The sequence below is a fragment of the Delphinus delphis genome, chromosome 8, assembly GCF_949987515.2.
Source record: "Delphinus delphis chromosome 8, mDelDel1.2, whole genome shotgun sequence".
In the NCBI taxonomy this organism is placed as follows: domain Eukaryota; kingdom Metazoa; phylum Chordata; class Mammalia; order Artiodactyla; family Delphinidae; genus Delphinus; species Delphinus delphis.
Genome location: NC_082690.1, coordinates 60,857,722 through 60,871,542, shown reverse-complemented (window position 1 = coordinate 60,871,542; position 13,821 = coordinate 60,857,722). Strand labels below are relative to the sequence as shown.

The following is a 13,821-nucleotide window of genomic DNA, read 5'->3' as shown; positions in this document are numbered from 1 at the left end:
ACTTAGCAGAACTAAAAAAATAACTGTACAGTCTAAGAGCTTTCTGGAGAGAGAGGCTCAAACTTCCCTGGCGGCCCAGTGGTTAAGACTCTGTGCTTTCACTGCAGGGCCCTGGGTTCGATCCCCGGTCAGGAAACAAAGATCCCACATGCCGCTCATGGTGCGGCCAAAAAAAAAAAAAAAAAAGAGAGAGACAGGCTCTAAAGATTGTTCTAAAAAGTAAACACAGGCTGTGGTTTCTCAGCTAAATTTCCTGTAGGTAAGGTAGGAAAATAAAACGTTTGATCTGGAGATGGTATTACAGTGAAAACGCATGGGCTTTGCAACTAAACCCACTTGGGTTGAATCCTGACTCCTCTACTTTCTAGCTGTTTGGGAATTCAGCTAGTTACCAGAGCCTCAACTTCCTCATCCTTATGTTGGGAATAATGTCAACTTTGCAGTGTGTTGTGAGGATTACAAGACACAACAGTGTAAGTAAAGCATCTATTATTCTAATTGGTATAAAGTAGTTCTCAGTATATGACTACTAGTGTGATTATGTACAGTAATGTTTAGTAGGCTACAAATAATACTTTCAAACTACTCCTAAGAGAAGGAAGACAGATAGATATATACACGTCCCTATTTAGAAACTGAAGATACGAAGACCAGGAACACACTGAAGATCACAGGCTGGTACAATGGAAGGAGGGCAGGGGACTGCTGACTGTGGTCCAGCACTCAGCACTGATGGAGCCCTGGGCAGGCAGATGGGGCAAGGTGAGCACCTCATAACCGGACACTGACCTTGTCACCTCAGACTTACCTGCAGCAGGACCATGTACTGAGAACAGACTGAAACCACAGACCCTGCCCCCCTGGAGAGGCATTCTACTAGCTGAGTAAGTGATGACAGGATTTGGAGGTTTTCCCCAAATCATAATGGGAAAAAATCAATATACATGACTAAAAAAAAAAAACAAGGGGCTTCCCTGGTGGCGCAGTGGTTAAGAATCCGCCTGGCAATGCAGGGGACACGGATTCAGGCCCTGGTCCGGGAAGATCCCACATGCTGTGGAGCACCTAAGCCCGTGCGCCGCAACTACTGAGCCTGCGTGCGCTCTAGAGCCCGCGAGCCACAACTACTGAAGCCCGCGTGCCTAGAGCCCGTGCTCCACAACAAGAGAAGCCACCGCAGTGAGAAGCCCTCGCACCGCAACAAAGAGTAGCCCCCGCTCGTCACAACTAGAGAAAGCCTGCGTGCAGCAATGAAGACCCAACGCAGCCAAAAATAATAAATAAAATAAATAAATAAATAAACAAACAAGAGCAGTACCATTTGTCTTCCTAAGTGAGGTAGCAGTTTTACTGTCTGCAATAATGTTTGAGAAATGAAGACTGAGAATCAAGTACTTTTAGCTAGCAAAAGTGAACTTTTCCTTCTTAACTTTTTGTTATAATGGTTAATGAAACGATTTTTTGTCACAGAGAGCATTTGAATGAATTTCAGACCGTAAAAAGCACAAAGAAGTAACTTGAAGGTTATGCTATCAAATGTGACAATAATACTCTAGTGTATAAGTGTGGATAACTTGATTTCATGAGGTTTTTGTTTCTTTTGTGAAAAGCATAAATGTATAGTAAAAGTATCCAAAAATGCAAAGCATAGAACAGTATGCCATCATCTGTGCATAAAAATGGGATATGTGTGGCATAAATGCATAGAATTTCTCCGGCAGTATACCCAAGGAACTAGGACTGTTGGTAGCCTCATGTTTATACTTTTGTAAACATATGTATAGCATCCATAACTGACATGTAGCATTGTTTACATTGTTAATCATGTTATTCAAATTTACATAAATGGTATCAAATCAGATGCATCATTCTGTATCTTATTTTTCCATTCAACCTTTTGTATATTTATATAAATATACATAAATACATGTATATTTCAATAAGGTATATGTATATTCACATGGTTCAAAAATCAAAACAGCATAGAAAGGTTTACAGAGGAAAGTCTCATCCCTAAGCCGTGCCCACTCCCCAAGCAACCACTTAAAAAAATTTTTTTTTGTACCTTTCCATAATTCTCTTTCTTTCTTTCTTCCTTTCTTTACTTTTTTTTTTTTGGCTGTGCTGTGCATCTTGCATGATCTCAGTTCCCCAACCAGGGACCGAACTCTTGCCCCCTGCAGTGTAAGCATGGAGTTTTAACCACTGGACTGCCAGGGAATTCCCTGTTGTATTTTTTAGATTCCACAATAAGTGATATCATCCAGTTATTTGTCCTTCTCTGTCTGACTTATTTCACTCAGCATAATACCCTTCAAGTCCATCCATGTTGTTACAAATGGCAAAATTTCATTCTTTTTTATGGCTGAGTTGTATTCCAGTGTGTGTGTGTGCGTGTGTGCATACACATCTTTTTTACCCACTCATTTGTTGATGAACACTAAGGCTGCTTCCATATCTTGGCAATTGTAAACAATGCTGCTATGAACATCGGGGTGCATGTATCTTTTTAAATTAATGTTCCTGTTTTTTTGGATATACATCCAGGAGTGGAATTGATGGGTCATATGGTAGTTCTATTTTTAGTTTTTTAAGAAATGTCCATACAGTTTTCTACAGCGGCCACACCAATTTACGTTCCCACCAACAGTGTATGAGGTTTCCCTTTTCACCACATCCTCACCAACGTTTGTTATTTGTGTTCTTTTTGATGATAGCCATCCTGACAAGTGTGAGGTGGTATCTCATTGTGGTTCTGATTTGCATTTTCCTGATGATTAATGATGTTGAGCATCTTTTCGTGTGACTGTTGGCCATCTGCATGTTTTCTTTGAAAAAATATCTGTTGAGGTCTTTGCCCATTTTTAAATCAGGTTGTTTGCTGTTTTGGTGTCCAGTTGTAGGAGACGTTCATATATTTTGGGTATTAACTCCTTATCGGCCATACCATTTACAAATCTCTTCTCCCATTCAGTAGGTTGTCTCTCTTTTTTTTTTTTTTTCTGGTGGCACCACACAGCTTTCGGGATCTTAGTTCCCCAACCAGGGATGGAACCCAAGCCCCCTTGCAATGGAAGCGCAAAGTCATAAACCACTGGACCGCCAGGGAATTCCCTTAGTAGGTTGTCTTGTCGTTTTGCTGATGGTTTCCTTTGCTGTGCAAAAGCTTTTAAGTATAATTAGGTCCCATTTGTTTACTTTTGTTTTTATTTCCTTTGCTTTAGGAGACAGATCCAAAAAAATACTGCTGCGATTTATGTCAGAGTGTTACGCCTATGTTTTCTTCTAGGAATTTTATGGTTTCCAGTCTTACATTTAGGTCTTTAATCCATTTTGCGTTTATTTTTGTATATAGTGTTAGAGAATGTTCTAACTTCATTCTTTTACATGTAACTGTCCAGTTTTCCCAGCACCACTTATTGAAGAGGCTGTCTTTTCTCCATTGTATGCTCTTGGCTCCTTTGTTGTAGTTTAATTGACCGTAAGTGTACACACCTTTCTTCTTTCACTTAACAATATACTTGGAAATTTTTCCATATTTGTACATCAAGAGCTTCCTTATTCTTTTTCACCAGGTTAAATCTCATTGCGTGTACGTACCAGAATTTGTTTAACTGGCCCCTAACTGAAAGACCATTAAGCTGTTTCCTAGACAAAGCCTCCAGCCTTCCTTGACAGAGCGGCTGATCAAGCAGTCAGGACGGGCTTATAAAAAAGTGTGCGGAGGTGGGGAGACACTCTACCATCCCAGGTGGACTGAAGGCAGAGGTAAGGGCAGGACAGGGAGGAAAGGCAGGAGGGGAGAGGAAAGGTGGGAGCTCCCCGGTGCCCTGGGAGGCTGGTTTCTCTCAGACTTTTCCTCTGGTGCCCCACCACCCACTACTCGGACTCAGCTTCTCCTCCACATTCCCCTTACCTCTTGGCCTTCCCCCAGGTCTAGGCCTGACTCTGCCCCGGGGAACTTCCCAAGACCCGTCTGCGGGGGTTGGAGAGGGTTGCCTCGGTGTAAGGACCTGGGGTTTATTTATTTCTCTGGGCCTGCAGTCTCACTGGCTTCCCACATAGCTCTGCCCCTACTCCCGGCTCCCCTGGCACATCGTCCAGGACCTGAAGCAAGAACTGAATGGCTCAGTGGCCTTCATCTGGCCCCGGGTCAGCTTTCCTGTCTGCCCCACTGGCAATCTCTGGGCGCCTAAACCTAGACTGCTTTGGGCTAGTGGGAATGGGCTGAGGAAGCAGCAGCAGAGCCTGTCTGGCGCCCCTCCTCTCACTCCCCAACCCCATCAGCAGATCATGCCTTGTGGTTCCTCTTATGCAGGACCCTCTGATTGTGGGTGAAATACTGGCTGGCAAAATCCGGAAGGGGATGTCTAGAGAGGGGTGGTGGCTCCCTCCACGTCACAGAGCAAGCTAGTGTTAAAATGTCCTCAGGTGGAGGTGGATTCCTACCATCTGGCCCAGACCTCGCCAGGCCGTTCGTCGCTCGGCTCAGCTGTGCTGTGGGGTAAGCTGGGTGGGGAGGCCAGAAGATCTGCACTTGCGGGGGAGACAGGAAATCTGACCAAGAGTCTTACGGTGGCTTTCTGGCAGAAGTGTGTGGACATGGCCTGGCGGATGACACAGTTGCTGCTTCTGGCTTTGGTGGCTGCTGCACGGGGTGCCCAGCCCAGGATTTCACAGGCCAGGACAGACCGGCTCAACGTCTGCATGGATGCCAAGCACCACAAGACAAAGCCAGGCCCTGAGGACAAGCTACATGACCAGGTGAGGATGGAGTGATGTCTGGGGTAGGGGAGACGGCTGACCCCACAAAGGGGAGAAGTTAGGGAGATGGGAAGATCAGCTTTGGCAGGTGATGGAGGCGGGAGGGTGGCTGAGGTGATCCTGGTGGACCCTCTCTCAGGAGGCCACTACAATACCGGGGTGACTATTTATCTAGCACCCTCTATGGGCCAAGTGTTTTCCTCACGCCTTGTCGTGAATGTGTCCAAAAGGCCTCCTTGGTAGGTGGATGGTGGTCTCTACTTATACAAATGAGGAAATAGGCCCAGAGAGGGCACAGGTACATGTGGGAACTGAGAAGCCAGTCATTAGCAGGTGCAGGAGAGGGACTGGTGGAACCTTTCCCAACCTTCATTATGTGCCAGCCCACGGAACTCAAAGTCAAGGTAGAACAGACAGGTCCCTCATGGTCATGATGTGACAAATAACTACAAACAGGCCAGGTCCCCACCCCCATTAGGTCCTGAAGAGACAGTGACAAATCAGGTATGCTGGGAAGACTTCCAAGCAAAGGGACCATTGGCCTTGGCCTTAGAGGATGAACCAGAGTTTTCCAGGAAGACAAAGAAGGAAAAGGCAGCCTAGCAGAGGACAGCATGTACACGGGTTGGAGGGTGACAGCACAAGCGGTGGCAAGTCTAGTGTGGCCAGAGCCAAGGATATGGCTGCACACAGAGAAGGGGAGGTGAGGCCTGAGTCCCCATGTCATAGGCAAGGCTCCTGAAGCAGCTCAGACAATCTGAGCTTGAAGTTGAACTCCAGGCTCCTGAGAGATGCCGATATCTCATTCCTTCCGGTCACCCCCTCTCCTCCCTACAAGGCTTCACGCTGCTGGAGGGCTGGGGTGTTCCCAGGGGAAGGCTGGCATGGACTGCTTCCAGGGGCTCCAAGTGAAAAGAGGGAAGCCCAGCAGCCCATTACCTCCGAGTCATTTCCAGCTGTTCATTTGCTCTGTGTGTGTGTGCATGTGTGTGTAGTACAATATCCATAACATAAAACTTGCTGTTTAAGCATTTCTAAGTGCACAGTTCTGTAGCATTAGGTAGATTCACACTGTTGTGCAAACATCACCACCATCCATCTCCAGAACTTTTTCATCCTCCCAAACTGAAAGTCCACACCCATCACTGCATTTCTAGAACTTTTAAGGTTCTTTATAGGAATTGTGTTTTTTGCCGCACCCCGCGGCTTGTAGGATCTTAGTTCCCTGACCAGGGATCAAACCTGGGCCCTCGGCAGTGAAAGCGCACTGGACCGCCAGGGAATTCCCAGAACTTTTTAAGTTCTAAAGGTTGCTTTAAAGAACGCTAAGCAGCACTTCCTCTTTGCCAAGAAATGATGCAGACACAGACCTTGGAGGGAGTCAGGTGATTCTAATTCTGAGGGATGCAGGCTATATGGGAGTGGCTGTTTTTGCTGAGTCTCTAGCATAGGCCAGGAAGTGCTTTTCATTCTATTTAATTTAGTCAATTAATTTATTTATTGGCCGTGTAGCACAGCTTACAGGATCTTAGTTCCCCGACCAGGGATTGAACCCACGTCCTTGGCAGTGAAAGCGTGGAGTCCTAACCACCGGACCGCCAGGGAATTCCCCGCTTTTTTTTTTTTTTTTTTTGCGGTACCCGGGCCTCTCACTGTTGTGGCCTTTCCCGTTGTGGAGCACAGGCTCCGGACGCGCAGGCTCAGCGGCCACGGCTCACGGGCCTAGCTGCTCCGCATGTGGCATCTTCCCAGACCGGGGCACGAACCCGCGTCTCCTGCATCGGCAGGCGGACTCTCAACCACTGCGCCACCAGGGAAGCCCACCCCACTTTTCATTATATTAACTAACTCTTTTGGAGGCAGAAACCACTGACCCTGGCTGACAGGTCGGGGATGAGGTGCATGGGGTCTTGCAGGGCGACCAAGAGTTGAGCACCTAAGGAACTGCATGCACGAAGCTGGGGAGGCCTGGAAGCAGGTTCTGCGGCAGCAGCCCCGGGCGTGGGCTGGCTTATTGGAAAGGGGTTGGTTTGGATCCACCCTCAGGGATTTTCCTTAGTTTCTCCTGAGTGCCCAGACCTGTCACATCTCCCTTCTCACTTAAGCCTGGATGCTAGAGTTCATCTCAGACATTTTTAGCAACTGGCTCATGATTGCTCAGCTCTTGACTCCCAGCCTACGGCAATTTCTAAAGAGAAATCTCCACCACTTCTACCATCTTACCTGCCTTGAATTCACCTTTCTAGGATTGCGTCCCATGTTTAGCCAGGCCCATGTTCAGGCCTATGTGTGGTCATTGCCCCTCTGTGCCCCGCTGCTTTTAAGACCTACCAGGAGTCCCCTCGCCTGGGGTTCCAGACCCTGAGAGAGCCAGACTGGCCCCCTTCTCCTCCACCCCTCACCGCAACCTGGACCAGGCTCCTCCCTCTCCTCTCTGTCCTGACGTAAAACCTTAACCTTACCATCCACAAGGGGTGCAGCTTACTTAAGCTCTGTAAAAATCGGAGTAACGATCTTTTACTCGATAACCGATTATTGAGAAAATAAAGTGCAAAAGCCTCAGGGACTTTGCGTCTGCTATTTTCACTGCCCCCAGTGTTCTCTGTCTCCCCCCTCCCCACCCCTAACTAAAACCATAAGCGCAAGGAGGGCAGAGATGTGAACTATTTTGTTCATTACAGTATTCGCAGCACCCAGCACAGTGCCTGCACTCAGTTCATACTGTCTCAGTGCAAAATGAGTAATCTAAATAACCCAGAAAACATGAAAAAACTTTGTAAACTGCTGAGACATGTACAAATAATAATTGCCCCCCCAGACGATGGTTCCCCAGGTCTCCCACATCCCCTGTGTTACTTTCTGTTAAAAGTCAATACTATTATTGCCTTTACCCCACAATGAGGGCTCCTCAAGGCCAGGCTTAGAGGCAGCCTCCCCAGCGACGGTTCCTCTGGGTGACCTACGCGAGGCAGAGGAACCACATTCTGGAGGAGATGGCCATGGTGGGTCAAGGACTTAGCCCCGTGTCTTCCCCTCCCAGTGCAGTCCCTGGAAGAAGAACGCCTGCTGCTCCGTCAACACCAGCCAAGAAGCCCATAAGGATATTTCCTACCTGTACAGATTCAACTGGGACCACTGTGGCAAGATGAAGCCCGCCTGCAAGCGCCACTTCATTCAGGACACCTGCCTCTACGAGTGCTCGCCTAACCTGGGGCCCTGGATCCAGGAGGTATGGGCACCATCCCCACAGACATGAACCTCAGCAGAGGGCAGGGCCCACCAGCCACTTGCAGGGAGGGCGTGGCCCAGGAACTCTGGACTGAGGGCGGAAGAGGCACCGCCCCCTCCCCCAGCCCTGGACTCCATCAAGGCTGTAGCAGCTGAGATCCCTGGCTGACTGGAGCCCTCCCTCCCCCCGCTCCCCCCAGGTGAACCAGAGCTGGCGCAAAGAACGGTTCCTGAACGTGCCCCTCTGCAAAGAGGACTGTCAGATCTGGTGGGAAGACTGCCGCACCTCCTACACCTGCAAGACCAACTGGCACAAGGGCTGGAACTGGACCTCAGGTGAGGGACTGGGTGGGGGCGGGGGCTGGGGGGAGGGAGGGGTTTGGAGGTGGAGGGGGTGTGTGGAACGAGTATGTGGAGATTTGAGGCTGTGGGGCTGGTGGAACAAGAGACGGTTCTGGACCCAGTGGCTACAGGTCTTCCATCCTCCCCACAGGGTATAACCAGTGCCCAGTGAGAGCTGCCTGCCACCGCTTTGACTTCTACTTCCCCACGCCTGCTGCTCTGTGCAATGAAATCTGGAGTCACTCCTACAAAGTCAGCAACTATGGCCGGGGCAGCGGCCACTGCATCCAGATGTGGTTCGACCCGGCCCAGGGCAACCCCAACGAGGAGGTGGCGAGGTTCTACGCTGAGACCACAAATTCTGGGGCCATGCCCCAGGGGATTGGACCTCTCCTGCTCAACCTGACCCAGATACTGCAACGCTGGTTCCTTGGCTAAGCTGTTTCCACTGCTGACACCTGGATAACTTCCTTGCCTGCACCCAACCTCAGCTCAGCCCAGCTCCACTCTCTCAGATGAGAAGGACCCACAATACCCTGGTCATTGGTTCCTGATCCAAGGTCCTACAGGGATCCTCTGCCAGCCTATTCTAATAGATATATCTATTGTGTCCTGTGCCTTATAAATAATTTGGGGATGTGTGGGTTGGGGGTGGGGGCATGCCTCATTGCTTCATCATTCCTCTCGAGAGGCCGGAAGAAGAACTGGGACTAACATGAAGTTCAGCAGCAAGTAGGGGGTGGAAGTGGATCCCTTAGCCTGGGGCTCTTACTTCTGCACCAGCCTTCCCCCTCATGCGCCCTCCTATGCCACAAGGGAACAAGGGAATTGGTGGAGGGAAGCTGGGGAGAGATTGGCAGATGAGTTACCAGGCTCCTGAAAGTTTCTTTCCCTTTCCTTCCCTTATGGAGATGTTAGTGGGCAGATCCCCGTGATGAACACTTGCATTGTCTCCATTTTTTAAAAATGACAATTCTACAGTGAAAAATCATGCACATAGTAGAATGCTATAGCATTGAATTCCAGAAGAGGGATTGCTGGGTCAAGGAGTATTTGGATTTATAATTTTGATAGTTACAATTTTACAGGGGTTATATCATTGTGGCCCCCACTAGCCTTGTTTCCCCACAATCTGGTCAACACAGTATAGCGTTAAACTATGAATTTTCTGCTAAGCTGATTTTCTGCTAAACTGATAGGTGGGATAAAGGGCATCTCAGTGGAGTTTTCACTTGCCATGTTTCTTACCATGAGAACACAGTTTCTGAGATCTTTCCATATTGATCTACAAGATCTAATTCATTCTCTTCCATTGCTGGGCAATATTCCGTTCTATGTATAGATCACATTTAATTCAGTCACCTACTGATGGATATTTGAGAGAGGGAGGTTCTTTTACTCCAAATATTCCCTCTCTGGGTTCCTGGAATGCTCTTTTATACTCTGCAGGCTGGCTCCTTGTAGCCACTTAGATTTCAACCTATAATTAATTCCCCACTAAAATGACTTCTGACCACTCAACCAAAAGAAGTCCTCTTGTACAGATATCCATCCACTGTGTTTACTGTCTGACTTTTCCCTAACAAAACATACACACCTGAAAGCAGGGGCCATGTCTATGACATTTTGTGCCAGATCCCCTGGGCCTGGGTCAGTGCCTAGCACAGAGGAGGTGCTTAGAAAGTGAAGGAATACATGCACTCATTCTGTCAGTCAGCAGATGCCTTCTGAACACCCAATCTGCCGGTGTCGGCCGACAGGAAGGGAATTGAGTACCTTGCGCTGTCTGGTGGGGGCAGACAGATGTGAGAACCAGTAACTCTTAGAACAGTGAGCTGAGGGTTTGCTCCAGGGGAGCACAGAGTGTGGCGTAGTTACGTGGAAGCCCATAAAGGTTAGGGAAAGCTTCCAAGCATAATGTTTGCCAAGCAGACTAGGTGGAGGAATGGCATTCCATGGAGAGGGTTCAGGAAGTGCAAAGGCTTGGAAGTGATAGAAGCACAGCAGAATTTCTAGGTGGCTAAGACAGAAGATAAGAGGGCAAGGGCAGGAAATGAGGCCAGAGAAGAAACACTGGATCTGCAACCCTCGAGACTCTGATGCCCTCACAGTGCTCTCTCCTTTCTTTGTGGAAGAAGCCAGGCTTGGAATCAGACTCAGCTCTAGCCCCTCTCTGCTGCCTGGGAACCGCAGTTTTCGCAGCTGTGAGGATGGGTGATAAGCGACTGCATATGCCATGGGCTGGCACTCAGGAAAAGCCCCAGTTTCTCTCATCCCTACTCCCTGCAGCCCAGAGCCCCACCCACGCAGGGCCAAAGACCTCCCTTTCATCTTTGTCAAGTCACAGGGCAGCCTTCAGATCGGGGTCCACAAGGATGCCAATGGCTAACTTGGCTGGTATTAAGCTTCCAGTCTGGGCAGATACTCTCGGGATCGGCTCCACAGTGGATGTTTGACTGTATCCCTCCCTGTTGGCCAGGTGGCCTGAGCACTGAGGATTCAGATTCAGAGCCTGGCATAAGGCTCAAGAAGGGCAGGGACTCCTCACGGATTAGAACTCCACCTCCAACTCACTTCCCACTTGCTGGTCGCTTCTTCTGAACCCCTGAGGTCTCGGAGGCCAAACATCACTCCTGCAGTGGAGGAACTATAAAGCCCAGTTTATGATCAGTTCCTGGTGCAGGGGTGGAGGATGGGGGACAGGGGTAAGTCCCATCTAGAAGAGCATCTAGAGGAATGCTTTTGGGCATTCCTAGACACCTGGTCATGATCCAATTAGGAGAAGGCTGCGCTGGGCTTGTAAAGCCAGGAGGGAGGTCTGGGGGTTCTAGCAGCCCTCTACCTGCTCAGGTCTTCAGAGGGCTTAACCCTCCCGAGTTATCACAGAAGTCAAGTATGGCTCACTCCGAGGGAGAGGGAAAGCAGGGCACAAGCTGGGGGTCTCCTGGGAGTTGATTTCTCCACCCTCCCCCCCACTGGCATCAATTTCTTTGCAGGCTCTTTAGGGCTTTCCTTCCTGGCTGATTCTCCTGCAGTGATCCAGCTGCCTCCTCTGGCTCCCAGCCCTGCGCTCTGCTCCATGGGCTCAGACCTGTGGCCTTTCCAAGGATAGTGAGGCCCCATGTTCCTTAAACTTCTGCTGCCATCATAGGCTGATGGCTCCCACATCCAACCTGGACCCTTCCCCGGGCTTTCACCTCTACCACCACCTCCCCGCCGGGTTGCACACAGGCACCTCGACAAAACAGAGCTCAACGTTCACTCCGGCCCAAATTTGCTCCTCCCCTCTTCCCTTTCCCCACCAGTGGTACCAGCCTGGCCTCAGAGGGTGAAAAAAGAAAGGCTTCTGTCCCTGGCTAGGGTAGGAGTGGTGGGAGGAGTCTACATTAGAGCAGACTCTTAGCTGCTGGAGAAAAGAGACTTGTGTGTGAGTGGGTAGGGGAGTGGGGGGAAGGGAGGGGAGCTGGAGCCTTGGAATAACTGAGGCTCTGGTAGCCTGAACATCTGTGATTTTATAGCTGTAGGTGGGCGATGCCTGAGGCTGCTGAGGTTGAAGAGTTGGTGGCTCTGTAAGTTGGGGATATGGGAGCTCCATACTCTCTACAGCTGCCTGGGAGCTGGGAGGCCCGAGCTCCAGCCCTTGCCCTGCAACGAGCTCTGTCCTGATTCTCTGGGTCTCATTCTCTTTATCGGTATAACAGGATGAGGGTGTTAGAAGTGGAGGAGATTTCTTTAAAGGATCCCAGCAACTCAGGCTGCAAGGTTTTCTCAGACCTGAGTTTAGGGGAGAAAATGGAATAAGTGGGGCCTGGGGACTGGCCTTAGGCCTGCACTATTAATCCAGTCCCTCCCACCCATCACCCTTCCTTGGAGGCCTTGCTGGAGCCCACGTGCAATAATTAACTCCTGGGTGGCCTTCGCCCTATCCTAAGCGCCTCTCCTGGGCCACATTCCCACTGCCCGTCTCCTAGGCCACTAAGCTCCTTCTGTCCCCTAGACTGAGGCAAGGGGACAGCAGAGCAGAGCAGAAGCCTGAGCCAGACTGAGGGCCACCTCTTCTCCCAGGTATGCCACTCTGCACCCCCTCTCAGAGCAACACACCCTAGGGCACTCCCAGCAAGTATTAAAGGATTTGAACTAGGAGGATCCACTGCCGAAAGGCAGAGAATCCAGAAGCAGAGACGGGGCCTGCCCAAGGTTAAACTACAAGTTAGCAGAACCCAGGACTCGCCTTTCAGCACAGCACTGAGCTCTCAGAGCTTCAAGTCTGGGACCCTGGGGGGAGGGGTGGCAGTGTTGAGGATGGTGATTGGTGGTGGTGGTGGGGTCTGAGCTGGACCCAGAACTGAAGCTGAGACTGAGGGGGGGGGGGCCTTGCAGGGTGAGGTAGGTGGCATGGAGGGGAAGAGAGCTCTGGCTCTAGAAAGCAGCCACAGCAAGAAAAACCACCGACTGACTGAGTGGGATCCAGCAGGACCTGGGGAAAGGGTTTTCTCAGCCCTCCCAGTACTCCCCCAGTACTCTGTGTCAGTTACCCCTATGGGAGCCTCAGCACAGGGAAAGAGCAGGGGACAAAAGCTGAAGGAGCTCTGGACTTGAGGGTCCTGAGTTGGACTTGGGTGGTCCCTACTGTGTGACTTGGGACACGTTCCTCAACCCATGCCCAACTGATTCCTCAATCCGTGCCCAGCTGGCTAGTATTTCTTAGGGTTTTCCCCCCTACATTTAATCCTCAGGTGAGGAAACTAAGCCTCAAGATAATGTGAGTTATTTTCTCCCAAGGTCAAGCAGGAGGGGGAGTGTGAGAGCTGGGATCATGGACAGGCGGATCTGGAATCCTGTGCTCTAAACTGCTAGACTTTGTTTCCCCAAAGGAGCCTGATCCTGAATCACCTGGCATTTCCAAGAGTACAGATTTGTCCTGTGCTCTTGGAGATCAGGGAGTGATGGGATCAATGGAGAGATGATTGGGTCCTGGAATGAATGAATTAGCAAATGAATGAACACTGGAATAAACAGTGTAGCAGGATAATGGATTGTGGAAGGGTGTGAAGTGAGGAGAGCTAGGTGGGAATATAATCCCAGGTTTCCCCGAGCCCTGCTGGGCAGAGTCAGCCTGGAGTCCACCCAGTTCAGGCCCCATCCAGGAGGCCCAGGCAAGATGCTGGAGTTTTGCAGAAGATGGGGGCAATGTGGTGGCGAGGCAACTTTGTGAGCAGGGAGGATGCATAAGCTTTAGAAGCTGTAAGAAATGAATTCTGAGTGTTTTAGGAGAACCAGGCACCTGGTGACCTGCGGCATGAGGGAACAGGCACCTCCCAAAGCTCAGCGTCAGAGGTCAGGGGATTGAGATGCTATGAAGGCCAAGGAGAGGCCAGCTCTGTAGCAGGGGTTCAGGAGCCTCCCTAGGCCCCAGGGGTGGTGGGCTGTTTGGCTGCCCATGTCCACCCCCAAGCCTCTGCCCTGTGACATCCTCCAGGTCACAGG

At 50.1% G+C, this 13,821-nt stretch overlaps 1 protein-coding gene and 1 long non-coding RNA gene across 3 annotated transcripts in view; one reads left to right on the top strand and one right to left on the bottom strand.

Moving 5' to 3' along the window:
* Positions 1 to 13,821, bottom strand: part of LOC132429073 (uncharacterized) — a 61,161-nt gene that overhangs the window by 24,791 nt on the left and 22,549 nt on the right. The gene's annotated exons all lie outside the window — the stretch shown is intronic.
* Positions 4,459 to 8,909, top strand: LOC132429072 (folate receptor alpha). Its single transcript, XM_060017276.1, has 5 exons — positions 4,459 to 4,504; positions 4,591 to 4,764; positions 7,805 to 7,993; positions 8,193 to 8,328; positions 8,486 to 8,909. Exons 2-5 carry the CDS (start codon positions 4,603 to 4,605, stop codon positions 8,770 to 8,772), a joined length of 774 nt encoding a protein of 257 aa, XP_059873259.1. The 5' UTR covers positions 4,459 to 4,504; positions 4,591 to 4,602; the 3' UTR covers positions 8,773 to 8,909.